This window comes from Rhincodon typus, chromosome 21 (genome assembly GCF_021869965.1).
Source record: "Rhincodon typus isolate 14 chromosome 21, sRhiTyp1.1, whole genome shotgun sequence".
Taxonomy (NCBI): Eukaryota; Metazoa; Chordata; class Chondrichthyes; order Orectolobiformes; family Rhincodontidae; genus Rhincodon; species Rhincodon typus.
Genome location: NC_063352.1, coordinates 42,937,857 through 42,963,888, shown reverse-complemented (window position 1 = coordinate 42,963,888; position 26,032 = coordinate 42,937,857). Strand labels below are relative to the sequence as shown.

Here is a 26,032-nt window from a genome sequence, read left to right as displayed (position 1 = left end):
TTTTCAAAGTTAAAAATAGTTACATTTACCATTTACAGAGTTACATCAAGTATATTGCTGAATGGCACACTCCACAACACCTTCAGTAGAATTTGTAGTCAAATCAAATATACAACAGTTTGTAAAAAAAAAAGTGACAGATCATATTTGCATTTTCTCATTTTAAATTTCCCTTTGTAGCAGTTTTTTTTCCCCTTTCCCTCCTGTTTAACAACATTATTAAAATATAATTTATTCATATATTACTCCACGAGAGCGTGAAAATAAGAATTCCAGGAACAATAAATATCCTCTTCATCAAAGGCTGCAGTCAATATTTTTGAAAATCTGAACTTATTAGAAATTATGCTGGAGTAGGTCAATGCAAAAACATATTTGCTAAATTTTGGTCATTTACAAGATCAGTGGTGATTAATATGATGTAGTTTCTTGTATTACTTAACGAATTTCCTCATCTGCTCAGGTGATCAACATAAGGCACTGGTTTATTTTCAAAATAATTGCAGAGAAATTTCTAAGTGGTGGTGGTGGTGTTGGTTGATACTGAATTTGTTTTCTTAGTATGGACACTGCTTGACTACAAGTCAGAACTGGAAAGCATGCAGATTTAGATACTGTTCAGAGAGGAAGGGAAATGAAAACTACCATTGATTGGCATTGTCATCTGAACAATCCGTAGTACATCAGCAATTTGCTCATGATGAACAGCATCACAGAGAGCTGAACACCAGAGATGCAGATACTTGCTTGTGCCTATCTGGGAAATGGAAAAAAAAAAATCAGCCCCAGCAAGAAAATGTGTTCATTACTTCAATGGCACAATGCCTTAGAAGTATTTCCTCCTGCCTTAAAATTGAAAGTTATTTCAGTTTCAAAGAACTAAGTTGAGCTAGAAGGTACATAACCTATTGCTATTTGATTGTCCTGATTTGAGTACCTGACAATCCTACAACACAGAGAGCTACCAAGGCATCTTCCTTCCATTTTCAACAGACTGGAAGTTAAACATCGACTTGTAAGTTGTAGGTCTGCACCCTCAAAACATGAAGATTCAATAATTCACCAAATACATATCTCCACATAGAAGGTACCACAGCAGATCTTGTTAACGGCCAACTATTTTCAGTTCAGACTTTGACGTTTTAGATCCTTTACCATTTAATGTTCAGGGCACTGTTCAATTTCTCCACTGCATGGTACTGGGTGTGCAGCATTTTCAAAGATTTGGTACTGTCAGCACCTTCAAACCACTGTTCATAGACCTTCTTAACAGATTCATTTGCTTCTGGTGCCTGGACCTTCACACTTGCGTAAAGTTCCTCAACCTGCTGCAACAAATCCTTACTGGACTCAGATCCCTCTGCTCGTATTTGGCCACCACCATTGAGACAACCTGCAAACAGCAACAAGTCTGATTAACTACTAATTAGTTTTCAAAAGAAATGAACACATTAACAAAAGTTCTGAGTTATATTTGAAAGGAAGCAGAACTACATCTATGGGATGTCAGCTTTAACCTTTACATTAGTTTGTAGATAATTACATTCAAGTTAAAATGTCAGTTATTGTATAGGTGTAACACGTCTAATAGGTCAATTAAATACCAAACATCTTCAAATGAAATATGGCATTCCTGATAAGAATTATGAAATTCATAATTCATAAACTAAAACCTTAAGGGGAACTTACAATGCACACATATTCAAATTTTTAATGAAACTGTCTTTATTAACTTGCATTATAAATACACTTGTCCTAAATGAGATGAAGTATTAATTATATTCCAACTTTTAAGAGGATGTAATAATAGACCAACAGGCCTACAAAAGTACATTTCCATTTATAATTTAGTATATTTAGGAGAATTATAACAATAAAGGACAGGACACATTATCCCTTGCTGTTAACCTTTCTTCTCCTGAAGACTTGCTTAGTCTTAACCTCCTGTTATAAGCAATGCCTTAAGGAAACAACTACTAAAATATTTAAAACTTCACTTCTTGTCAAGTTTTGTTCAATCACTTTGATGTCTACATTTAGAATGTAAAGTGGCCATTGCAAATTGCCCTTGAAATTAGAATCTTCAAGCCTCAGCCGAGACACACTACCACTGGTAGAGATGTGTAATACTGCATTGTAATTTTACTTAGGCATTCTCCATTATAATGGGAGCATTAGGAATTAATGGCAGAAAGCTGAAATCAAAGATATAGTGTACGACTTTAAAATGAGGATTATTTCACATACAACTAGTACCCACTTTCTAAGCCCCATGGACCTCAAAATTACATTTGTTCCTCACTCATCTGCAATAAGAGAAGAAAAATCAACCAGAAGTTTGCAAAAAATCCAAAAGAAGTCTAAACTTCACAGTACATGAAAAGTGTACAAAAAAACCCTGCGAGTGTGTGCAAAACATCAACTGAAATTGTACACTGTATTTCAAAACAAATCTCCTGTAGACTCAAGTGGTCAGGCTTTATTTTTCCACCAAGCAAGCATTTCTCACACTGACGCCCTAATTTGTTTTGCGTTCTCATAAAATCCTTAAAGTTTTACCTGAAGGACAAGCCATCACCTCCACATAATGGTAAGTCAATTTTTTACGCTTCAACTTCTGCACTAGGTTCTGAATATTTCGGAATCCATAGGCTAGCGCAAAACGGAGCAGAACAGTTCCATCCTGTTCCAGTGTTACTTCCTGGAAATCTTTATTCCTAAAGAAAGATTAGAGACATTATTGCTTGATAATTGGTATTACTAAAAGTATTCTGCCACAGTAAATTTTCAGAATCCTGGCTGATAATCTGAAGGGAATAGGAAGGTCAGCACAGTTTACTGAAGAATGGTCAGCTGTCAGGTGATAGGTGCAGAAATTGTGAATTACTGTAAAACATCAGGTAGGTGGGTACTTTTAAATAAGATTTCTATACAACAAAGTACCTTCAATCACTTGTTTTCTACTATCACCTTAAAATTAAGCATTAAGTGACAACCTTTGCATCCAACAATATCCACAACCAGTTAAACAATTTGTGAATTTGAAACAATTTGTGAATTTGTTTTGTTGGCTCTTAGCTTAGTTAACAATGAGCAAATTTAAGAAAGCTACAAAGTTTGCTAATAAAATTCTATGCTTACTAAACAGCTGCAGCAGGTGAAGTTTAAAAGACTGTTACACAGGATATTTCTGTACGGTATCCAAATTATCCATGAAACCTTTTTCCTATGGGTTCCTGGACAAGGGCAACACAGGCACTAGGTAACAAAACCAGGAAAATACTGATGAACATAGTGATGGGACCCATTACTTCAGCACTTCTATCATTGTGAGTCCTCCTTTCAAATTTATTTGGTTGATTACACATGTAGTATATTAAATGGAAATGCATTGATCAGTTAAGTAAACATTAAGATGGGCAATAAATGCTGCCTGGCCAGCGAAGCCCTCATCCCGTGAATGAATAAAGAAAAAAAAAGTTCAAGGAACAGTGTAGAAGTTATAGGGTGGGGTGGTTCACCACTGGACATTTCAAGTCCCCTAAATTAGAGGTAATTTCCTTCAATATTCTGTCAGGTCAGACTACCATAAAGAAACCAAGGTAGAATAAGCAAATTATAATAGCAAGAGGTAAAGTCACCAGGCTTACCAGACCACAGCGCTGCTCTCCGAGATGACTGGTGGTCCTTTAAACTGAGAGCCACCATGCCTCAAGCAAGATGAGAGGTTGAGAAAGAGGTCCTTCATGGTAACCTTGGCCAATGTGGGAATGGAAACCACACTATTGCCATCACCCTGCATCAAGAATCAACTGAGCTAAACTGATCGCCATTGTAGGAGCAACAATGGGTCTGGTCAATTTGGGAATGCAATCACTGAAAAGCAGTCTATTTAATTCGAATAGTTTTTAAAACAATTAACCTTCACAAAATTAGTGAAGGATTACTTGATTGTTATTGAAGGCCAGGTATTGAATTAAGGATTGTAACTGCTTCCTGAGCTACAGGATTTCCTTTAGCTTGACCAAGGCTGACTTGGTCCAATATTAACTTGTTATTTGATGATCAGCACATCACAGACAAGTCCAATGCTGCCCTCATGTGACCATAAGCACTTATGGTAAGTGACTGGATGGCAGCCAGGAATGAGAACTCTAACCAATATTCTCCCTGATCGCTGAGAGGAAATTGTAGCTGCCTTAGCCCATCTCCTGGCTCGGTATTACTCAGTAATAGATAAACAAAAAACCAGGGAACTTCCTGCCTGTTTGACTCATTATTTAATATACAGGACTTACCGAGCAATCAGGAGAATCAAACATTTTCCTGTTTTAATCAAGATACGATAAAAGCAGAACAAATTCCATTAAAAGAAAGATGAAACCACCAACCTGAGTGTTTTATAGGTAATCTCATGTACATCAATTCCAAAGAGCTCCTTAGCAGCATGTTTGAAAACATGTTCCAGATATCCACCAGAACCACCACCTGAATGCCCAGTCACTTCTGCTTCAGCCTCACTACTGAACCTAAAAACAAGTTACACTGACATGAATTCCAAATTCCTTGATGTTATGTAAAAACCAAAAGATACAGCCTTACTATTAGTTCAGACAAACAGAAACATTAATACCACACTGTGATCCATCAGACACAGCGATCCTAGTATAACATCAAAGAGTACCTTCAGCAAGGCCAGTCTTAAATGAAAAACTTACTTCCCTAGAATTTATACAGGAGAGGTCTGAAAATTGAACTGAACGTTGTTGTGTTCAATGAGATTTAATGGTCAGTTTCTCCGTTCTAAGCAGTGTGGATGAATGGTATTGTTCTTGCTGCAACAGTCACCAGTAGAAGTGAACTGCAGGTCAGATTAAATTTCCATGCTCCTCACCATACCCTCCCAACACAGTGCTGCACTTGCTGTTAAGTTGAAGAGGATGATGTCCCACAAAGTCATAAAAAGGTGAAACTGGTGCAATTTTAAGGTTAGTATGAGCATCTAACTTGGGAGTATTTTAATGAGTAGTTGCTCACAAAAACCACACATAAACCTAAGTTTGAGGAGGGGAGAACAGATGAGTTTGGCTACACATGGTAGTAAAATATTCTATTCCTCTGTCCTTCCTTGATTCACATAAAAATTCAGCTTGACAAAGCAGCAGGCCACTTGTAAACAGATTACTAACTGAACTGGAGTAACCTTTATTATTTAATCAGTGCAAGGATACTAAAATTACTCAGATGTAACCAAACAGTCCATAAAAGCCTCTGAACATTTATTGTGTAAACAGTTAGAATTATACCATTACTCTAATGAAGCTTGTCTAGAATCGGAAGGAACAGTTACATAAACCATTAGGATACTCATAAGCAAAATAGCCTGGTTCTGGTACTCAGTTTGATGTATTTATGCAGTTCATCATATAATTGAGGGCACAAGGAGTAAGGTCAAATTATAGAAATGTATAAACTATAGCAGTTAGATCCACATGGTGAACAATTTTTAGCACCACATATCACATAATAGCACCTGGCTGTAATTCGGTGCCAACAGTTGACTGATTTAGTTTAGAGTGTCATTGACTGTTTAGAGGTACAACTATTATTATATTTAGTAGAGAAAATATGTTGTAACAGAGAATGAAGTGCAGTTGTTCATTCTAACCATCAGTCCTCAAATCCTGTGACCATCCGGAGTCTCCAAGGACAAAGTTCAACAGATAATTCACAAGTAAGGTGACTTTAAGTCACATTACTGTCTGAGCCTGTTTTCTTTTAGTTGAATGTAGAAGTAAGTGCATTTAGTCTACATGCTTAATTTCAGCTGGTAGCCTAACTATAAAATGCTAAGGTCATATCTTAAACATTGGAAAACATTGAATTTTAATACAAAATTAATTCCTGCAAGAGTTTGACCTCACTCAGGCAGGTGAAGTGTTATGAACCATCTTGAATATCAATTACAATTACATTTCGGCAGTGTGAAAAAAATGCTTACTAAAAACCTGCAGACATTTTTAAAAAGATTTACTGTCCAAGGACTCAATTACCTTGTGGACAGACTATCTTTTTCAGATTTATTTATAGCTGGCTTGTTTACAGGAAGCCCTTAATGCTAATAGCTAAGTGTGGTTCCCATCACGTAGCTCTGCGGAAATTATGCTCATCAATAAAAGCACCAGACAGGTCTGCTCTGATAAAAACAGAGTTTGGCAATTAGACTCTTCTATCCCAGCCAAGTTCAGTGAGTTTTGCTTACCTTCCTACAAGCCAATTAAGATATCAGAAGTAATGGACTAGCGGAAACATTGCATTTTCACTCGTAAACCATTTCAAAAAAAAATCTTAAAAATATACAAAATTCCTCAGCCTCTAACTGATTGAGTAATTCCTGTTTATTTACATATAGGATTCTCTTCAATAGCAGGATTTTAAGCTATGAATGAATGAATGAATGAATGAATATGATCAAGTAGTCCAGTAAAATTGAAGATCCTTGCAAAAGTTTCAATTAATATTGACCAAAACTTTTAAAATAACATGGACATGCTGCAGCATGGTGAGACAAAATTGACACAAGCACACATGACTCAGCAAAGTGATTTCCCAAAGCCAGAAACTATCCAAAGTAGGCAGCCGAGTTAAGGTTTTGCAGCACTCTCATGGAGCAATATTGTGAATAACTTATAAAACTTATGATGAATAACTTATAATTTTAAAACAGCCAAAGGATTTTCACAGGCTCATAATTGGGGCAATTACTAGAAACAATTAAAAGGACATCAGGACAGCTAACTAAATGCAGGTCTTAAGGATTGTCCACCTGCCTTCAAGACATTTAGGGAGGGGAATTTAAGAGCTAGCATCTGAAAACAAAATCCTCAATAAAGCAATGATTTAAATTGGAGATGGACCTAAATTGGCAGAGTGTAGAGGTGTGAGAGAAATTTAAAGTTGAAAGGTAAGAGTGAAATCAAAGGTATTTTAAAGCAAAGATCCAAATTTTAAATTCATGGCATTTCTTCACCAGGAGCCAGTATTGATCAGCAACATCGCGTGGTGAACAGCCTGGGTGCCAGCTAGGACACTGGCGGCAGATTTTTGGATGGCCTCATGATTAGAGGGTATGAACTGGGAGGCCAGCAGCTTTCGTCAAGTCTAAAACAGGCGTAAGTGAGCACTCCAGCAGCAGATGGATACAGACATGATGTACTGAAATTAGAAAAGACGTTCTTAGTGAAGATCTAGCTTTGTAGTCTGAAGCTCATCACAAGTATAACAACTATGGTTGTGAGCAGTCTGATTCAGAATCGGAGAGCTAGTGTGAAGAGGAATGGGATGGTAGCAAGGCAAGAGTTTCTGATGGGGACTGAAGACAATAGCTTTGGCCTTTCCAACAGTTAGTTGCAGAAAACATCTGCTCATCCTTTTTTTATAAAAATTAGCTCCCAAAACGAGGTTCACTGGCAGGATAAGCACTTATTGCCCATCATTCAATTGCGTTTAAGTAATAGTGACAAGCTGCATTCTTGAATACCCACAGTGCTTTTAGGAAGGAATTCCAGAATTTTGACCAAGCAATGGTGAAGAAAAGTTGATGCAGTTCCAAGTCAGGATAGTGTGTCACCTGGAGAGGAATTTACAAGTGGTAGTGTTCCCATGCATCTGCTGTCCTTGTCCTTCTATGTTGTAGAGGTCACAGGTTTGTGCTGTGATCTCAAAGGAGCCTTGGCGAGTATCTGCAGTATATCTTGTACATGTTACACACCCTTGCCAACCGCACCATAGGCAAGTGAATGAACAGTTAAAGTGGTAAACAGTTTGTCAATCAAACAGAGAGTTTTGTCCTGGATGGTGTCAAAATCTTCAAGTATTAATGGAGTTGCACCCATCCAGGCAACTGGGGAATATTCCATTACACTTCTGACTTACAGACAGTGGTCTAGCTTTGGGTAGTCGGATGAGGAGTAACTCGCCACAGCGTTCCTAGCCTCTGACCTGCTTTCATAGCCACAATATTTCTATGGCTGTCCCAGTTATGTTACTGTCAATGGTAGTTCCCCAGAATCTTGATGGCAGCACTTGCATTTTTGTTGAACATCAAGGTTAGATTCTCACTTATTGGAGATAGTCATTGCCTGGCACTTTTGTGTTGTGAATATTACTTGTCAGTGTTAGCCCAAGCTTCAATGGTGTCCTGGTATGGCTTCATAAAAACACTGATTGCTTCAGTATCCGAGGAGCCACAAATGATACTGAACATTGATGATTCTACAATGAACATTCATCTCTAATTCTGACGTTACAGTGGAGAAAGATCATTGATAACGCAGCTGAGTGGTTGGGCTTAGGACACTGCCCTGAAGAACTCTTACACTGGGGCTGAGATGAATGTCTTCCAACGTTGAAAACCATTTTCCTTTAGGTGACTCCAGCTAGTTGAAAGTTTTCGATCCAATTTGCACAAACCTCTGATTTGCCTTTGTTGCTCAAAAGCTGGCTTGATATTAAGTCACTTTCACTTCACCTCTAGGATTCAACTCTCCTGGCCATGCTTCAACTAAGATTGCAATGAGTTCAGGAGCTGAGGAGACATGGAGGAAACCAAACTGAACCATCAGTCAGAAAGGTGTTGCTGAGCAAGTGCATCTTCTTAGCACTGTTCATGACACATTCCATCACTTTATTAGTAAAGCAAAATATGTAAGGTGAGAGGGGGAAGATTTAAAAGGGACCCAAGGGACAGCTTTCTCGAGCAGAGGGTGGTGCGTGTATGGAATGAAAATGAGCTGCCAGAGGAAGTGGAGGAGGCTGGTACAATTACAACATTTAAAAGGCATCTGGATGGGTACACGAATAGCAATATTTAGGGGGATATAGGCCAAATGGGATAGATTAATTTTGAGTTTCTGGTCAGCATTGGATCGAAAGGTCTGTTTCTGTGCTGTATATTTCTATGGCTCTGAGTTATAGTACATGGCTGTATTGGTTTTGTCTTGCACTTTGTGGATAGCACACACCTGGGCACCTGTTGTTTAGATGTTAGTGTTGTACTAGACCAAAGTGGGTACAGGTGCTGCTAACTCTGGAGGAGGTTTTCACTACCACAGCTGGGATTTGTCAGGGCATATGGCCTTTGCTGTACTGGTTTTTGAACCAGCAGTGTGACAATTTAGAGTTAACGGTGGGGTCAAGATTGTTGATAAACTTTCATTATGGCTATGTCATGGATATAGCTAAACATCAAATGTTTTTGAGGCATTTAGACATGGAATAGTATTCAGCAAGTTCCAGATCATAGAATCATCACAGAATCCCTACAGTGTAGAAGCAGGCCATTTGGCCCAGTGAGTCCACACTGCCCCTCCAAAGAGCATCTCACCCAAACCCACCCTCTACCCTAGACACTATGGGCAATCCACCTAACCTGCACATCTTTGGACCGTGGGAGGAAACCGGAGCACCCGGAGGAAACCCACGCAGACACAGGGATAATGTGCAAAGTCCGCACACGCAGTAGCCCAAGGCTAGAATCGAACCCGGGTCCTTGGCGTTGTGAGGCAGCAGTGCTAACCACTGCGCCACTGTGTCGCCGTCGCCCCACCCCCACCAATAACAAACAAAATGTTAATCTTCATAAATGAAACCTGCAAGTTTAGTCTTATGCTGTGCCCCAGCACTGTTACACTTGTTGACAATTCAATAAAACAAGTCAAAACCTGACATTACTTCAAAAGTTCTCCAAAAATTTCCATTACTCCTGTAATAATTTGCTATTTGATGTATCTAGTCATGTTCCATGTTAAGTCTATTTGATTTTCTGAAGTTTAAGAAAAAGGCTGCATTTTGGTGTTTGCAGAACAAAGACAAAACAATCTTGGCTTCTGTTGTTAGATGCTTAGAGATTTTGATATATGCAGATAGGCTGTATTCCAGCTTCCTGAAGTTAATGACCTGTGACAGACAAACTGCTTGCAATATGTTGCTTGCAATATGTTTTTCCAGCTCATACCTTTTGGGGAAATTCTGATCTATGGGTGCAGTGCGTTAAGATATAATTTGTTTCTTTTTTCTCCCCACTGTAAGTGGTGCATAGGAAGAATTGCTATGATGGAAACTACTTTAAATATTCAGACAACAGATTGTTCAGAATACTGGAGATGAGTGAGGACTTAAAACAGGCAGGTGTAGCTTAATACAGTGAACTTCCTTGATCTGAAATCTGGATTGCAGTGCTGATTTGTTATGCAAAACTTAAAATATTAGTAATTTGAGAATAGTTATTTCATAAAATGAATGAAGACAAATCACAAAATCAGAAATTGGCTACAGTACAATAGGTCGTCCGTTGGCTCATCATGTCTGTACTGACCCTGCAAGAGTAGTGTGCAGTTCTGCAGTTGGTGGTTTTAGAGCAGCAAAACATACATGTATTTTACAAAGGATTAAGAATTGAATATTCTACATATCTGCAAGAAAGGATTTACAATTCCATCAGCAAAAATGTTGAAATATAAAAATGATTTTTTTTTTTTACTAAACATGAGCAGACGGTGAGTTCCTACCTGCTAATGGGCTAACTACATTAGACAACAATGACGCAATAAGAAGCTCAAGCTACTTATCTGCCACACCAACTGTCTGAAGACAGTGAGGAGGAATTCAGGATTCGCTGCATTAAGAACTAGATTGCTCAATTTAAGACTAGAAGGGACAAAGCAATTACCTTTGCACAAGAGCTCGGTGTGAAATAAATTGAAAAGTTATGACTCTGGATTAAAAATATACAGTTATAACCACGCCACCAGTATAGAGCTTTACATAGCTGCGACAGGGTTTCTGTTTACAGCACATAGTGGAGGAAACTGTGGGCTTCCTGGAATTAATGACGTCTGAACTCCTGCATTGCTGCTATTACAGTGAAGCACCCAGATGGCGAGATGGATATTAAAGGAAAGGGAGTGGTTCCTTCAAAATTCAGTACAACAACTAAATTACCCTTTGAATTCTAGATTATGAATGCTATCGTTTGACAAGATTTGTTTTTGAAAAATGAACATTTTGTTCAAGTGAGCCAATGATTACAACCTAACCTGTAAAGGGACTGCTGGGTTTCTTCAGAGTATTTGTGACTTACATTGTATCCAATGGCACTGGGTCCACGTTTGTCAATGCAAGCCCCTCTTGTTCTAACATGTTCAACACTTCACCTTTAAAACAGAAATTCTCCCATTAGTGTATCACTGGGCAGAACTTTAAAGCAAGCAAATGACAGTCTGTACATGGATCGAGTACGCACTGAATCCCAGATGTAAATTACTTCAATATAACGAACAACTAGATTTCTTCCAGGAAAAGAAGTCTTTATGATGCTTTCATAAACTTGATCATACGTCAAATCACTTACAACACAAGTATTTTGAGAAGCAACACCGACCAACCAGATAACTTGAGAGCAAGTGAAAGGTGGCTTCATGAAGGTACTGATGACACCGTTACACAAATAACAGTGAAAAGTTCCAATGAAAGTGTTCAAGCTGCTATTCAATACTATAGTTTCATTAAGTAGGGTGTGGCTTACATCCAAAATGACTTTGTCTAGTTTTCATTTTTAAGACTTCTGCCAAGACAGCCGATTTGGAAAATTTTTAGTTTGACCCTATCAACAAAGTACAAGCCTGTGTGAAAAATAATGAGTAAAATAGACAGACACAGAATCGTAAAAATCATCAGCGCTAGTGCACACAAACAGGGAACTCTGCTCACGTTTGTTTTTTACCTGAAGTAATTACACAGTCCACATCTCTTGTGTGGTGACCTTCAGTGAAGAAGTCTTCCCTTGAAGCTTCTAGTTTTTTATCATAACATGGCATTACTGTTACATGGTATATTTGATCTGGCATCATATTCTATGGGGGAAAAACAGAATACATCACACTGTGTTTTGCTGCTGATCTTCTAAATCCTGCACACGCATGTAAACACTTATCCAATTAATTCACATTTCTTGCTAGAGTCAAATGAGACATTTGCAACACCTCACATTACGAAGAAAAATGCTAACTTGCAAGCAACATATTTCAAAGGAATATAAAACGATAGGCCAGTCAGCTACAAGGCCACTCTGTCATATAAGTTGGTTATGGCTGATCTGTACCTCAATTCTACAACATAACTCAACATGTCTTGTAATTTATTTGAGTGCACAAGCAAATTAAGTAATTGGCCTCTAAATTATTTAGTCTGTACACATCGCAACCTAAATGCACGGCCGCATGGAAATCTCTGGGTTGCTATGTGACTGCAGCTTAGAGGAAACACTGTCCTTACCCAACAAAATATAACCATCTCAGACTTGTATATTTCAATGGTTCAAGCATCCACAGCCGTCTGCTAGAGTTCTAGACTTCCACTGGCCTCCACGAAAACCTGCTTCCTGATTCATTTCCTTCATGTCTAGCTCTAATGTCAAGATTATACTCTCAGGTTCTGGATAGTAGATGAAACACTACTCCCACTTTGCTCTCGGACCAGCTCGTGGCGGGCCTCGGCCCGGTCTCCCGGACCAGCTCGTGGCGGGCCTCAGCCCGGTCTCCTGGCGGTATGTCAGTCGGTTTCTTAACGGCTCACGGCGGTGTCTCGGCTCAGCACGCGGTACCCCATTCCCGAGATACTGGGGGAGATCCTGGAGGTGGCAGCAGCGATGGTATCTACGGCAGCTGCGTTGAGAACAGACAGCTGAGGTCTTCCGGACAGTGAGATAAGTGGAGGACTCATCAAAGACTGTTGAACTTTACGCTTATTCCTTTATTTTCATAGTTTAAACTACAGAAAAACTTTAATGTTAACAATTGCCATATTTCTTTATTTTTCTACTTGTTCCATGAAATAATGCTTAACTTTTAACACTTGTTTATCTTACTACATTGTACCTAAGCTTTTTTGTACTGATGGTACCCAAGATGGCACCACGTGTGGTGATATTATACACTTTTCACTGTACTCCTGTACTTCTGTACTCGAGTACACATGACAACAAAATCTAAATCTAATCTAAATCTTCACTGAACACCTTAACATTCTTCAATATCTTGATGACAGCATTCCTCAATCTTCTTAACTCAAGATAAATTAATAAAGTGCACTAATTTGAGATCCGTGTCATCCAACAGGAGGTCTGAGGCTGTGTAAATCTCCATTCAATAGCCTCATCAAATTATAGTCAGGTCATTGAATTTAAACCCTTCAAAAATACATCTAGGCCTCCTGTGAAAGGCACTATTCAATGTGACAGACATTACCCAGCTCATAATGCATTCATGCGAGATTTGTACACAAAATATCCATTATCTGTAACAACAGAAGTCATTTAAATCTCATTGGAGCAACCAACAGAGTAATTTACTTTTAAATCAATGCAGCAACATGACCATCTTCTGCTGATGGATCTTTTGAATGGAAGAAACTATAATGCACATCGGCGGTCCTCCCTTCTGTCCACATGAACGAAATCTTAGCCAAGTTACAGCACTGAAGCGGGGAAAGCTAGGGAAAGCGTACCCACACCATTAAGTACAAGAAAAGAGATGCTTTCTTTCAGCCCACACTGGCCTCGCTCAGAAAGGCCTCCAGTTAGCGATGTCAGCTTTTGAGATTCTAATACTCTGCTACAACAATAAAGCTTTTGAGGGATTTAAAGATTCTGACATTATCACTGACCTGCTGTTTTGCAAAGTAGTCCTTGATTAAAGAGCCCATCACCTGCTGTGGGGATTTTGTTGTGCTGATATAGGGAATAATGTAGCTACCATGAGTTTTCTCTGCGTAACAGATCCAACCTGAAAGGGACAAGAATGAAATATTCCCACGTAATTTAGCTAGATGACATTTAAAAACATTTGACGAGATGTTTCAAGCAAAGGATTTTGAACTTTTAGTATAAAAAAGGCAAAGTACAGCTGCAAGAATTATTTTATAGACAACTATTTGATAGTGACTGTAAACCTAAACTTCCTTATAATTCAATCAGTTTGGGTAATTCAATCAGTTCAAGAAGAATGAACAGAGCTGCTGTGGAATAGAAGCGGAGCCAATTTTCTGCATAATCATTTAGTGCAGTGGCAATTAACTACTTCAATAAGTTGCCAACTAATCAGCTTTTACACTTGCTGGCTTAATCACTGTGGATTTGTTTTTAATTTGGGTTGTCAAAATTTGATGTTTTTATCTTTAAATAAATTGTTAGTTGGGAATAGGAGTACAAGTCACGCGCTAAGAGCGTTTGTTTTGGTATTTGTATTACGGCCTTGGCGCTCCCTTCTAAATCAACATAAGACATAGGAGCAGGAGTAAGCCACACATTCCACTGAGCCTGCTCCATCCTTCGCTAAGAACATGGCTGAAACTCTAAATCATTTTCACCTTCCTGTTCAATTCTCATATCCCCCGATATGCTCAGTCCCCGAAAATCTTATTGATTCTGGTTCTGAATATGCTTATTGACCACAGTAAAGAATTCCAAAGATTAGCAGCTGTTATTTTTCTGTCAAGCTCTTGCAGAGCCTTACCAAAATTGTCATTCCCCTAAACTAGAGTGTATATAGGTTCATTCAACTCAATCTCTCCCATAAGACAGTCCTCTCAATCCAGTCCTCTCAATCCAGCTGCCTAATCCAGTGGGTCTTCATTGCACTCCCTCCAAAATAAATTCATCTTTCCTTAGGGGAGGAGACCAAACGGCACACTGTGCTCTAGGTTTAGTCTTATAAAGCCTTATTAATTTCAGAAAGTTCTTTATTCTTGTCCTACAATATCCTTGTAATAAATATTAATGTATCATCTGCCTTCTTAACCATTTGCTATACCTACCTAAAGTTCTGCGTTTCATGTAAAGGATCCCCAGATCTCTCTAAATAACTGATACTTACTAGTTTCTCACTATTTAATAATGTTGTTCTAGTCTTCCAAAAAAATTTCCCACATCTTATGTCTATATGTCGAATCATATAACTGTTTTACATCTCACTATTCAACTCACAGTTTGCAATCCCAGTTTCATTCTGAGTGGGTCAAAATCTCAGACCAGAAACTGAGCACTTAATCTAGGCTGATTCGCCAGATCCAGGGGAATATACCCATATCAGCTTTTCAAATGTGACCTTAAATGGAGTCCCTGACTGTCCTCAAAAGGTCCCATGGTGTTCCTGGAAAGAAGAGAGGAGTTCTGTCTAGTGTCCTGGGAAACAATATCTGAATTGACATAAAATCAAATTATCCAGCTAATATCATATTGACTTTTGTGGGATCCTACTGGTGGCTGTGTTGCCTTCAGTACAATAGACAGTACATTAAGTTCTGTTTATGCTATCTTGTGATGCTATTTAAATCCAATTTCTTTATTTATGTTACAAATACCTGGACAGGCAGAAGCCAGCATCGGCAGGGCTTTGCTATCTTCCTTTTGCCTCTGGAAACGCTGTACAAATTCACGTTGACTCTCCAGCAAGCTGAAGTTTCTCGAGAAGGTTGTGTCAAACACATAGTGAACACCTTAGAATATGCCGTAGGCAAGAAGAGGTTTAGAGAAATTTAAATTTTAGGAATATGCTCCATAAAATAATTAAATATTTTCATCCAAGTATTTATTTGAATCAACTGAACTCAAAATCATAAACTATTTTGGAGTTTCTTGTTCACATTGCATACTTTAATCCATTCACTTCCTGAACATGTGTGTAATTACCACTAGCCGTAACCATAATCCACACAGCATTGCTATCTATTTGAAAGACACATTTAGTTACGTAGTTTGAGGGGTACTGCATCAAGCATGAGACAAGGCAAGGTGGCATTTTCCAGCTAATTCATGCTTGTCTATAGGTGCACATGCCAAATACAATGCAATTCCTTTAATGGAGAATATGATTGATAGTTGCTGTCATAAAACTAAACAAACAATAGATTCTCAGAAACCACTGTAAGGCAGTCATATAATTTCTTGAATGTGTCATTAACGAAGAGTGGAAAAAAAATTGTCTAGATTTTTTTTGTTGAAAGAGTGATTTAACTCCCTTCAGGCTCAGCTGTTTTCCTGTGAATAATTCAGACTTTTGACTAATCTGCCCATGAAGAAAGTGCTCAGCAGTGATAGAGTTCTTGCGCCATTAAACTATCATTGTAGTTGTGCCCACACTGTATCAAGCCGCAGCTTTGTACAGCAGCAGGTGATAACGAGTTTATCCTGCACTGTCATCCTATCATGGAACTGAAATTACTTGTGTTCTATAGGAGCTGGATGACCTACAGCACCAGCCTACCACCATATACTCTCGACCCAGATCAACATTTCAGCAGCAATGCAAGTGACTTGCATCAAAGATTCCACTGATACTTGTAGAGGGTCTTCAAGAGAAAAGCACCCACCAAATCGCAACATTGGGCTGAATTAATAACATGGTGATAAGTTCATCCCGCACTCCATGCTAATCTTAAGTTTTAGAGATGTTGAGTTAGAATGGCATGCACTGACCCACAGGCAGCCAAGATTTTCATGGAGCCATCGCCTCTGCTCGCAAAACATTTGCTTCATTCTTCATCCTCCCCTCCCTTGAGATGGACACAGTGGTACTGGTGAAACCATGACAATTTTATGCTACCAAACCTGACCACAAATAAAACTGAAGCTTTGGACTTTTATATGGTTTATCCAATTTTGTAAAAGACAAGCAATTATTATGGCAATCTGCACAATACAGATATTAAAGTCAAGTCTGCAATGTAAAAGCTGAAGTTGTGATTCAAATTTTACATACTCGGGAAGTAATCGTCTGGTGGATATTGCTTCTCACTTGTTAAGAGAGCATGCTATGCTGCCCTAGCATGCAGTAAAATGAAGTGCACTATTAGGAATTTAGATTGCAATCAAGTCTCTGGAGGCTGTTATTTAATCTCAGCTGCCAAAACAACAGAGATAGCAGCTTACGTTTTGGCAGTAAGTAAAATATTCAGATCCATAAACCCTGCATTACAAACAGCTCTATTGCTAGAAATGGTTTCACAGACAACAGGACTTCCATGTTTGGCATGGTTTCACAGACTGTAACATGCTTATTATTTCTCAGCTCAAATGAACAAATTCAGCAACAAATGCAGATTGAAACTGGGAACTGCTTGAATATGACTCGGATACAAAGCCTCCTAGATAAATCGTTGCGAAAGACCTTCCTCTTTAATTTTCTTTTCTTCCCTGGTCTCTCATTATCCGGTCAGGTGTGCAGGAGATTGTTCTTATAATCCAACAACTCTGCACAGAATCAACAATGATGAGGTGATAACTGTTGGATGGGAAAGCTCACCTGTAAATAATAAAAACAAAATGCTTAAAAATGCTCAGTACGTCAAGTAGATTGAGAGAGAGAACCAGAGTTAAGATTTCAGATTGATGACCTATTGGTCAATCAAAAACACTAACTCTGGTTCTCTCCTCACAGATGTTGCCAGACTTGCGGAGCATTTTGTGTTTTATTTCAGCGGTCTTCTACTTCTGATTCACCTTTCAATTACGGCTCCTTTCCGGAGGGAAGCAGCTAATTTATGGTTCCCCAGATCAATTAAAAAAGAATTCGACATGTGCAGGTTAGATCTCAGGCTCCACTCTGGCATGGAACGATGAACCAAAGTGGTTCTACATGACGTCACCTTCAACCACTTTGATATGTAAACTGAGTACACCTACATGCAGGGTTAGATTGAGTGCACAGATTTTATTCATTAAAGTGCATCGTACCTGTGCACATAAAAGCACCTTAGTCAGCCTTGTGTTGCTGTAAATCCACTCACCTAGACTTTTGAAGAATGCGGTCAGCCGTCGTGCGGTGTCCGTAACTTGCAGTTTAAATCTTGCAGCTAATGATGCCCTGGATTGTGGTGAAACTGAAACCACTACAAGCTTCTGATTCTCAGAACCGGACACCTAATCGATGAAACAGCAGTGCTCAAGAAATGTACTCAGTGCTACTCTGTGATGTACTCAGACAGTGGCCACAACCAAATGGATTCAAAGAAATGTACTCTTCATAATTCCTTGTCCTCTCCCCTTTGTACACTGGCTAAGCAAAAAATTGTTCAAAATCCACTACACTTGTTTTACTCATGATGACTGTTCAAAGATCTCTGTAGAACTTAGAAAGGTGAGAGGAGTCAGGTCAAAATGGGGCAGGCACACCTGTAATACTTTCATGCATTTCTGCCAAGAATTGCCATTTTCAGGAAAGGAAAGCACGTGTCCATTTATCTTGTGAATTTAGGGGAGGTAGGGAAAGAGATGTGACAGTGACTGAAATGTCAATAATAGGAGTTCAAACATAAATCACATTGAATTCATTTAGTCAATAATGCACAAAATGTGGAAAATAGCAGTCACTCGAATGAGATTCAGAAGTTTGAGTGTGCTATTAACTATCTTGCCTCTGCCAGATTTAACAAAGTGTGCATAATTTGATTTGCAGAAGATAAAATTGAATAATTCTCTGCTAAGCCAACAGTAACTTTTCATTTTTGTGTCAGTCATAGTTCAATTGATACCATTCTCATTTGTCAGTCACAGGGTGTGTGCTCAAGAGCTAATTCCAAACTGGAGGGCAAAAATTAAAATCAAGATCGACAACCTAGTGCTGTAGGGAGGGAATATTTTGACTACTGAAAGATTATGGAGTAGTAAGAAAGTAAGAGGTTAAACTATGGCCCCATCTGCCTGCTTGGGATATAAAAGTTTCCAGAGCACAGCAAAGAACAGGGGAATTGTCCTCAGTGACCTGGGCAACATTTGCCCTTTAATCGGTAAAGCAAAATGCCACAGTGTGCAGTTTCTATCAGCACATATTTTGCACCAATCCAAGTGTTCTTTTTCCCCCAGATTCGAACACTTGCAAAACAGTGATCATACTTGCCTCACAAAACTGCAATTAGATTTAGAATCGCAATATGATTACAGCACAGTAAGAAGTCATCGAGCCTATCGTGGCTGTGCCTACTCGCTGCGCAAGCAACTCAACCAGACCAAACAGCATTGCAAATACTTTCTCTGCAAGTACTTATCCAATTCTCTTTGGAAAACCACAAATGGATCAGTCTCCACCAGATGCAGTGCATCCCAGATTCTAATCGGGCCTTCACAGTAGTTTTACCTACTTGCTCCCATGTGTTATGTTTCTACTTCTAAAGCCCAAGATGCCATATGCCTTATTAATCACTTTTGCAACCTGCTCTGCCATATTGGAATGTTTTTCAGTTTCACTTTTATGTATGTGACTCTCAGAAACTCTTAAGACAGGCAGAATCTAGGCTTGAATGAAAGACAGCAATAAGTGTGTGTTGAACAAAATACAAAGGTCATCAAGTTTTATAGCTTGAAGTATAGCATAAATCTTTGAGTTGGAATGAAGAACGCAACTTACAACTGAACATGGAACTCAATGCACCTGGCACATAACAATTTTATACAAGTCCATCTGGTGCTACTGGTAGAAACGTATGGCATGCTTGCCTTCATTGGTCATAAAACTGAGCGTAGGATTTGGGATGTTAAGTTGCAGCTGTACAGAACATTGGTGAGGCCACTTTTGGAGTACTGTGTACAATTCTGGTCACTCTTCTGTATGAAGGATATTGTTAAATCTTTTCTGCGCCCTCTCAAGTTTAACAGGATGTTGCTGAGGGTTTTAGCTATAGGAAGAGGCAGAATAGGCTGGGGCTTTCTTCCTTGGAGTGTCAGGGACTGAGGGGTGACCTTATAGATGCTTATAAAATCATGAGGGGCATTGAGAGGATGAATAGCCAAAGTATTTTTCCTAGGGTTGGAGAGTCCAAAACTAGAGAACATATGTTTAAGGTGACAGGGGAAAGATTTAAAAAGGACCCGGGGTAACTTTTTCACGCAGAGGGTGATGCGTGTACGGAATCAGCTGCCAGAGGAAGTGTTGGAGGTTGGTACAACTACAACATTTAAAAGGCATTTGGACGAGTACATGAATAGAAAGGGTTGAGGGATATTGGCCAAATGCTGCCAAACTAGACTAAGTCAGGTAGGGATGTCTAGTTGGCAAGGATGAGTTACACCTAAGGGTCTGTTTCCGTGCTGCATGGATCTATGACTCTATTTTCACATCTTGAATCAAAAATAATTTTAAAATTTAGCACAGTGAATGTGATGACACTGCAGTAATGTCACTGGACTTTTAACACTGCAGCCCATTCTAATGCTCTGGGGACATGGGTTCATATCTCACCAAGACAGATTGCGAAAAGTGAATTCAATGAAAAACTGAAATAAAACGCTAGCCTAATGGTAATTATGTAAAACATTGTCCTAAAAGAATCTCTTTATTTCACCTAATGGCATTTAGGGAAGAAAATCTACCTTACCAGATCTGGGCTATATGTGACTCTAGCCCCATAGCAGTGGTTGACTCTTAACTGCCCATTGGGCAAGTAGAGATAGGCAATAAATGCTGGTCTAGTCAGTGACACACACATCCCGTGAATGAATAATGAAATCCTCAATTATTCAAACCAAAATATATGAGTTATAGGAGAAACTGGAAGCATTACTCTTCACCTCTCATCAAAAACACACTTCCTTCGATCATTTTGAACATTACAAAAACAGAAACTGCTGGCATAACTCATCAAATCTGGCAGCTCTGATGAACAGTCACCAGTCTTGAAACATTAAATCTGCTTTTGCCCCACAGTTGCTGCCAGATTGCTGAGTTTCACCAGTAATTTGTGTTTTTGTTTCAGATCTCTAGCATCCCCATTTTATTTTAGTTTTAACATTACAACACTTGAAATTAACTTCAAGTATCAGCAGATTGTGATATGAGAGCGATTACGTTTGGCGCAGTATTAGACCATGGGAGAAGTTACCATGAAACAACGTGCAATCCCATCTGATATCAATTAGTACAAATCTTACACTAAATTTACACCCATCTCCTCCCAGTCAAATTTGGGATTTAAGCATTATGTACTAAACTATGTTAGACAACAGCAAAATGACTAGGCCTGGAAAATCTATCAAATCATACCTGACTTACTCTAGCTTTCTCAATTTATAATGATTTCTGCTTCTCATAACCCAGTTTACTTAAACTATCCTCTATGAAGCTCTCTTTTCAAATTCCCTCATACAAATTTTAAAAAATGGTAAATTGCACTTCTGCCATCTTATAACAAAGAGACATTTAGCTTCCTTAGTATGACCTTATGAATCAGTCAGTTTTCCAGGATGAAGCATCTATGTCTTCCTGTGCACTTTGAATGATTGCAGAAAATAAAAATTAGCACTGAAGGATTGACTACACCCACCACAATATAGCAGAGCCTTACTTTGTTTTGATTCAGAACCTTGTATAGTTCCTCGTGACTTTGTTGCGTGATTAATACACTTTCTGCTGAGGTAATGCAGCCACTACAGGCCAAACAGTCATTCAAGGTTATTTTTGCTTTTTCAAGTTTCTTGATGCCTCCATCCTGAAAACGAAAACAAATGAGAAAAAAAGAACAAACAAATATGCTAACCCAATAGTGAAGAAATAAATCTTCTTCGCATTTTATATTTCATTTTGAGTAGAGATCAAAATCTATTCAGAATATAGACTGAATCAGCACAATAGTGCAAACAATTTGAAACTCTCCCTGCCAAAGTATTCTTGCCAGAGTACAAGGTTTAACAGGTCTGGGAACGTTAAATAAGTAAACTGCCTCGGCATTATGAGGAAAACGTTTTATTAAATAATTGCCTTTCGTTTATCTGTGCATATATTCACGCTTTAGACTTCCTTCACTAATCTAATTTTAAACAGCTGTACAAAAACAAGAATGAATTATAAAATTTTCTCTGCACAAACATCAATTCCACAGGCACTGAAACCAAAGTATGGCCAAACACCAACCAAATGATCATGTAGGGTTTACCTGGTTCAGTTGAGTGTAACTACCATCGTCTTCAATTCTGATTATCCCAGACGTTTTTCCTGGCTTCTTTTCCACTTTCACTGGCTTCACACATTCCTATTAAAGCAAAGTATGTTTTAACTTTGAATTCCAACTGTAAGTGGGGTCTCCTCCCCCTTCAGATTTGTTGTAAAACTTTTTTGGATCTTGTGTATCGATGCTGTCGTGTAATTTCGCAATTACAGTGCGTGAAGATGGCAAAAATGCCCCTTGCAAGAAGCATCTCCTTGAACCAACACAACAAGCAGTTCCACAAGCAATTTTTCTTAAATACTGGCAGCAACATTTGGGGTAAATTGATGACTGCGTAAAGTTGGGCACAAGTGTCAACTGAAAGAAAGTTAACACTAGCTGATTATAGAACAGCAGAGCCACATAAGACCTACAAAGATCAGAAATCAATAACACTGCAGTACTGAAAGGATTAAGAGTATCAGCAGAACTTATTTTGGAGCCTGCTATATCTAACCAATCCCACCAGACATACAAAAGCTATTTTAAAATAGATTTACATATAAATTGATGCCACATTATAATAAAGGAATTGGAACACGCAGAAAGGGCACAGCAACAGAATTGTCAGTGGGGCAGTTTTACAGTTTTTGTACTTTGAAAGGCAACTTGTAAATTTCCAGTGAAAAAGTCTCCTTGAATTTTTCAAACAGCAGTGAAGCCCCTTCACAATGAATGTGATTATTAGTTCAGAATTATCTTGTTCTAGGCAAGTACTATCTCAGCACACTCTTTCAAAGTGCCTTTCTGACTAATGCTAATTTCCTTACTGATATGCTGTAGAATATAATTAGTTGAAAAATTGTATTGTTGCTTTCACTTTACAGCTACGAGAACCACATTCGTGCATGATATTTACAGAATAATATTATCTCAAAGAATATAAAATACATTCAAGCTAGGTGAAAAATCAAACTTCTCTCTATTATTTAATGTGGCATTGTTATTTCTAAAAGCAAACAGCATTCCTTCCTAAGTTATACAATAGTTCATTCTCACCTGACTGTGGCAGTTGGCACACTTTTCCAGCTTCATGACAAACTAAGTATGTTGAGGAGATCTTCTGTGAAGTAGGTTAAGATAATGACAACTCAAACCCCAGGGCTGGTCTCAGCTTTATCTTGGTGTTATCATCTGTCCTGCAACCCAGTATTGAAGGCGTCTGCAACTGGAGCACAGTACTGATCTGTCCAGGGGTGTGGCTAGTACTACTGTCTACAAACCCACCAGGGATATTAGCCAATGTTTTCCTTGCTTTGGATTTTAGTACAAAACAAAAATGTGAACACATTCTTCTGTTAAACAAACTTAAGATATGTGAGCAGCAGTGGCATAGCAAGCCAAAACAAATGTTTGTTTCTCTGCAATATTTAAATGAACATGGGAAACCTAAGTTTAACTAAACACTGAATTAGTTTGTGTACCTGTTGAAAAGAATGTTAATAAGACAAGGATCCAGGTGTAACTACAAGACAGAAATTTAACCTGGACGTTCACATAATGTAGCCAGGTAGATATTCTCAATTCCATTTCTCACTATAATCGCCTCACAGGATTGTAGTTCGGCTGTGGAGCGGAAGGAAATTTAGTGAGAAGAGTCTAAGAGTGCAGTTGGGAGAACAACACATGTACATGTTTAAGCAAGGCCATCAAATAGTAGGGCAGGACCCAAGCCGCTCAGAATTTATGTGCATGTCAGAGAGGCAAATGATACAGAGCATTCTCAGTTTGAAATACCCTGTTTAAAGTTTCACTCAAACAGCAACAAAATAGCAATGTTCAGTACAAAAGACTGAAGAAATTCAGACATTAATAACCCCCATACATTTATACTTTAACAAAACTTGCTCAATCTTTTTCATTGATTTCAATTTAATGGAACACTTGATGCCAACCACTAAACTTTGACAAATCTATTTCCTCGTGCAAAACACTGGACAGAGTTAGGTTAACTGTTTCCTACCTTTATGCCATGCTTAGCAGGTGAAGGTTAATACCAAACTTTTGCGGTATGCATTTCTGGAGTTCTGTATTAATTCTTTAAGCTAAGTGGAAACCTACACTATTCCCCTGTCCTTTCATACTATCTTTAAATCAAGAAATTTCACAGCGTATTTGCATTAAGAGAATTCAATGATTGTGATATCCTTTCAGATATGTGCACATTCAATGTCATGTTGCTGAAGTTAGGACCTTAATACTTCTTTTAATTGTAAATTTAAGGGAACAGAACTTGATAAAAGGGACTTTCTACCTCTATGTATCTCTGAAAATTAGTAAAGAATCTACTGCATTTGCTGCAACATATCTTACTTTTTACTCAGTGGTAAAGATTAAAAGACAATGCATCTTTATAAATGTGAATCAGTATAATAAAGAAGCATACACTTTTGGAACTGAAACAAAAGTAAATACCAAAATCCATGTTCAGTATCAAATTGGAGGAATGCACAAACGGGAAGAAATGTTAACCCAAATGATATGCAATTGTTTAAAGCTTTCGAGAAGATTTGTAGTTCGGGTTGTGGATGAGATTGTACACATGCTCAACAAGCTGGTCGGTTTGGTGGCAAACGTTTCGTCACCCTGCTAGGTAGCATCATCAGTGCACCCACAGTGAATATGCAATTGTTATCATTTCTAAGATGATAGGGAAGTTTTGTTACAACTGTACAGGGTGTTGGCGAGGCAGAACCTGGAGTACTGTGCTGACATTTGAAAAATAAAGACAAACTGGTATTGCAGGATCTTCAAAAGGGATTCACTATGCTGACTCCTGGGATGAAATTGAGGACAATCTTATTACAAGTTTCTCACAGGGCTTGACAGGATAGAGATGTTGCACCCGTGGGTGAATCTCAAATTAAGGAACCTAGTTACAGAATAAGGGGGTACTGAATTAAAAACAAAGATGCAAAACAAATTTCAACTTTCTGAGGGTAGAGAAAGTCTAGAATTCTCTACCCCAAAGAGTTGTTGAGGGTAGATCACAAACTATTTAAAAGAACACGTACATTTTTTTAAAATATTGGGGAGTTGAGGCCTATGAGGAGCTGACAGGAAAGAGGAGCTCGGAGCACATCAAGCATGATGTTGAGTGGCAGAGCAGATTTAAAGGATTACTTTTACTTCTCATTACTTTCAGCAGAAACATTTACACAATAAATATAACACAGGCACATTATTTTAGCTTACATCTTCCTCTCTGACTACAATTCAGTTTCAGGCAGCCCTGAGGATTCACAATCAACTATCTCAGGGAATGAAGTTTGTTGTTTCTGTGTATGGCGTGATTCTCAGTGAGTCTGGATCCACTTTACTGGCCCACACACTCTGATGATCTCAAGTCAGTATGACCTTAAACCAGAGATGGGGGAACTCAGATTACAATGCTGGGGATCTCACTGGGGGGAAAAAAAATTACAGTAACAATACAGGTACATCAATTAACCTGGCCATTCAGACCATCTTGGACCCTACAAACCCTCGTTTTATTGTTTGTTTGTTGCGACTCAACTCCTGTGGAAGCCAATTAAAATAATACTATCGCCGGGGTCGAACCACAGCCCAATGGCTATCCTACCTGGGATGGGGTTATAAAATCATCGAGATCCGTCAACTGCAGCACCCCACTGAACTGCGACACCATCTTAACTAGTGCCCGACGGCGCCGCAAAATAACAGCCGTAAAGTAGACTCTCGGACTCAATCTACGGCAGTGAGGCAAAGGTGAACGACAAAACCCATGCCTTTCACCACCGTGACCTTCCCCACTGCGGCCCCGCCCCTAGATCCCGACAACAGTCCGCAACACGACACCACGTCCCCGTCGACTGGCCCCGCCCCTTCGCTCCCCACTCCCGCCCATAAATCGAGGGGCCGCCCCTATGATTCCGGGCCACGCCCCCAGGCAGGTGGCCCCCTTCCCAAAGCTCAGGCCCCTCTCCCAGGATTCCGCCGAGCGGCTCGACTCCCCGGCTCCCCCGCCACAGCGCCTCGCCCC

The 26,032-nt window shown here is 39.0% G+C and overlaps 1 protein-coding gene across 2 annotated transcripts; it reads right to left on the bottom strand.

Annotated features, from left to right (window-relative positions):
* narfl (nuclear prelamin A recognition factor-like) lies at positions 1-26,032 on the bottom strand. Of its 2 annotated transcripts, XM_048609765.1 has the most exons (12): positions 25,613-25,634; positions 23,029-23,197; positions 21,979-22,074; positions 21,391-21,534; positions 17,842-17,974; positions 15,418-15,552; positions 13,723-13,841; positions 11,783-11,912; positions 11,141-11,213; positions 4,392-4,529; positions 2,560-2,717; positions 1-1,393 (listed from the first exon to the last, which is right to left on the bottom strand). In XM_048609765.1, the coding sequence occupies exons 2-12, from the start codon at positions 23,062-23,064 to the stop codon at positions 1,152-1,154; spliced, it is 1,404 nt and encodes a 467-aa protein (XP_048465722.1). In that variant the 5' UTR covers positions 23,065-23,197; positions 25,613-25,634; the 3' UTR covers positions 1-1,151. The 2 variants fall into 2 exon arrangements, with proteins under 2 accessions (XP_048465722.1, XP_020366728.1); XM_020511139.2 differs by lacking the exon at positions 23,029-23,197 and having other exon boundaries at positions 25,613-26,032.